At 37.7% G+C, this 2,758-nt stretch overlaps 1 protein-coding gene across 2 annotated transcripts; it reads left to right on the forward strand.

Moving 5' to 3' along the window:
* Positions 1 to 747: 747 nt before the first annotated feature.
* On the forward strand, positions 748 to 2,538 carry LOC130924505 (glycine N-acyltransferase-like). Of its 2 annotated transcripts, none has more exons than XM_057851130.1 (5): positions 748 to 932; positions 1,095 to 1,202; positions 1,275 to 1,407; positions 1,737 to 1,857; positions 1,939 to 2,538. In XM_057851130.1, exons 1-5 carry the CDS (start codon positions 855 to 857, stop codon positions 2,342 to 2,344), a joined length of 846 nt encoding a protein of 281 aa, XP_057707113.1. In that variant the 5' UTR covers positions 748 to 854; the 3' UTR covers positions 2,345 to 2,538. The 2 variants fall into 2 exon arrangements, with proteins under 2 accessions (XP_057707113.1, XP_057707122.1); XM_057851139.1 differs by having other exon boundaries at positions 1,785 to 1,857.
* The last annotated feature ends 220 nt before the right edge of the window (positions 2,539 to 2,758 follow it).

The raw sequence follows: 2,758 nt of genomic DNA on the forward strand, positions 1-2,758 counted from the left end.
AATGGGACATATAACACATGCACACACTCATATTTACGGACAATTTAGAGTGTTCAATCAGCCTACCATGCATATTTTGGGGATGTGGGAGGAAACTGGAGAAAACCCAAAGGGAGAACGGGCAAAATCCACAGCTCGGCATTGAACCGTTGATCTCAGAACTGTGAAGCGGATGTGCTAACCACTCGGCCACCGTGCCGCTAGTCATTCACCCATCCAATTCAAATTACAATGCTGAAACCATGCGCAAATTTACTATTAAAACAGATAATTAAAAATGATGAAATTTTGGTCAATTTTTACCAAATTACTGGGTCATAGAAGACCAACAACCACTTGGGTTAATTTCACACCTATAAATGGCCAATTAAACTATTAAAATCAAAATATCCCATCATAATACAGTATATGTTAAAGGTGATAATGCATACGTATATGGGTAAAAATGTCACGAGTTTGATCCTCTGGATAACAGCCTTCCTAAAAAAAATGTTTTATACTGATAACAAATAGCTAAATAATGACATAATCTAAACTTGGGTGCTCTTCTCCTCCAGGTGTGAAAGGGTCAGGAGAAAAGCAAAGAGAATGGCGTCCTTAGTGGAGCTGAGAAGGAGTTAAGTAACAGCTAAATTTTGTTCCTCTGGAACACAAGGCAATCGTTTAGGTAGTATTTTACCAAAGCTAACGCCCTTTCCTCAAGCCCTGGATTAAGAATAGTAAAGTGATCCAAATCATATTTGTTTGGTGTGCAAATATTAATTTAAGGGTGTTGTCACATAAGTGAACTTTTATAAGCACACCTGCATGCTGATGCCTAACACTTTCAAACAGATAGTTATTACGGTAGGGAAATGTTTATCTTGAAGGCATTCAAGGACCTGACTTTGATGAAAAAAATTCTTTACGGAGAACTACCGCAGTCCATTAATGTAATGTATGGGGTTTGTTTTTCATTAATAACAACAAATCATGACATCATTATTGGTAAAGTTATGTTAACAATGCTGAATTCTGTATTGGGGAGCATATTCCAGTTAATGTGTAGTATATGTATTATTTTGCAAATAATGCAGTGTTTTTCTTTCCTCCAGGTTCTTGGTGGATTGCTTCATATACTGCAAAACAATGTGTTTCAGATGAAGATGTGTGTTGATTCATGGCCTACATTCAGTACTGCCATCTGTTACCATCAAAACCAGGTGCAGAAACGGACAAAGAATGGTTGTTGGAATTGTTTTGCTTGCCTGATTAATATCTAGATTCTTATGAAGGATTTGTGGACTGAGAGTGGTTTTGGGGATATTAATGAAAAGTACAGCATCTTCTCCAAAAACCAAGACACTCTAAGAAGTCTGCTGGCGGATGATAAACTTGTCAAGTGGAGGAACGGATTTCAATTTGAAGGTATTTAAAACGTATCATTTTATCTGATGCAATATTCCCTAGAAAGAGTGCATACACAGTAACTAACTTAAGTTGTGATACATCACTTTGAAAAATTCTGTATCTGTCGAGAGATGTTGAAAAACGATTAAAGTCAATGCACCTTTCTCCCCGTTTTTGAACTGTTTGGCTGATTACGCCGTATTGGCTTATGTCTACACCATAGTGTTGTAATTAGTTAATTCTTTTCAAATAAGTAATGGACAGTTCATAGTAATTTATTTTTTGTCACATATACAATGGTGAAAAGCGTAAGTCAAAAACTAATTGTGCTCTTGTGTTTACTTAAGCTGCAAATGCTCACAGTCAAATCATCCACGAAATTGCTTCTCTCAAAGGATTCCACATTAAGGAACATGGAGTTTATCATTCTTACATTTACAACAGCCGAGAAAAGTTGGAGTTGCTGGAGTGAGTAAAATGAAATATATTATACGTTGGTCATCATCAACTTAATGTTCAAACTGTAAGCAGTACTTCCCTGATTACCAGGATGTCATCCAAGCTGTCAACAACTGCCTTGAATGAGTCCGATGCTGAGCTTGTTGACAAACAGTTGCCTTATGGAGGGAGCAAGGAAAGCATCAATCTAGTGAGAGCCTATATCAAACATCTGCCAAGCTTTTGTGTGGTGGATGAGAAAGGGCGTCCAGTGTCTTGGCTGTTGACCGATGAGTTCAATGCTGCCAGAATGGGGTACACCGAACCAAAGTACAGACGGGCTGGTCTCGCTCAGAATTTGATGGTTAAAATGATCCAACAAAGAACTTCAGAAGGTTTACCCGTGTACGGCCATGTTCATGAAGAGAATTTGGCCAGTATTGAACTTATGAAAGGGCTTGGCTTTACCGCCTGTGAAGAGACAGCCATCATGGTCTTATCGAATAACTGTATCTGAGCATTAAACGTCGGGAAATAAAGAATATCTGCTTTAAAACCACATACTATAAAATAATAAATAACACTGTGAAGACCTTTCCCATCTCTTTGTATGTCCAGGTGAAACATTCAGTGTTGTTTTTTAGTAATTGGATCATGTTTTTTAATTCGCTTCATTGTTTATCCTTTACTGGGTCAAGAGGAACAGGTGCCTATACCAAGGATTGGCAACCATGTTGTGTCTGTAGTAAACTTACTCTGCATCTTTTGGACAAAGAGCATATTCACATACAGTCACAGTATATTATGTCAGGCTTTACACAAAGTACAAAGTACATTCTATACAGGTGAACATGAGTGCACTGACTCAATGTTAGCAATTAGTGTTGCTTTTAGTTACTTTAATAACCGGGTACAACACATAAGGGACAAC

Source organism: Corythoichthys intestinalis, chromosome 1, assembly GCF_030265065.1.
Source record: "Corythoichthys intestinalis isolate RoL2023-P3 chromosome 1, ASM3026506v1, whole genome shotgun sequence".
NCBI lineage: Eukaryota > Metazoa > Chordata > Actinopteri > Syngnathiformes > Syngnathidae > Corythoichthys > Corythoichthys intestinalis.

What these genes read in the sequence shown, in the direction of transcription:
- LOC130924505 (XM_057851130.1), top strand. Translation starts at nt 855, where the DNA reads ATGTTTATCTTGAAGGCATTCAAGGACCTGACTTTGATGAAAAAAATT. An exon ending in TCTGTTACCATCAAAACCAG is followed by an intron (nt 1,203 to 1,274) that starts GTGCAGAAACGG and finishes ATTCTTATGAAG; the next exon opens with GATTTGTGGACTGAGAGTGG. An exon ending in GAACGGATTTCAATTTGAAG is followed by an intron (nt 1,408 to 1,736) that starts GTATTTAAAACG and finishes TGTTTACTTAAG; the next exon opens with CTGCAAATGCTCACAGTCAA.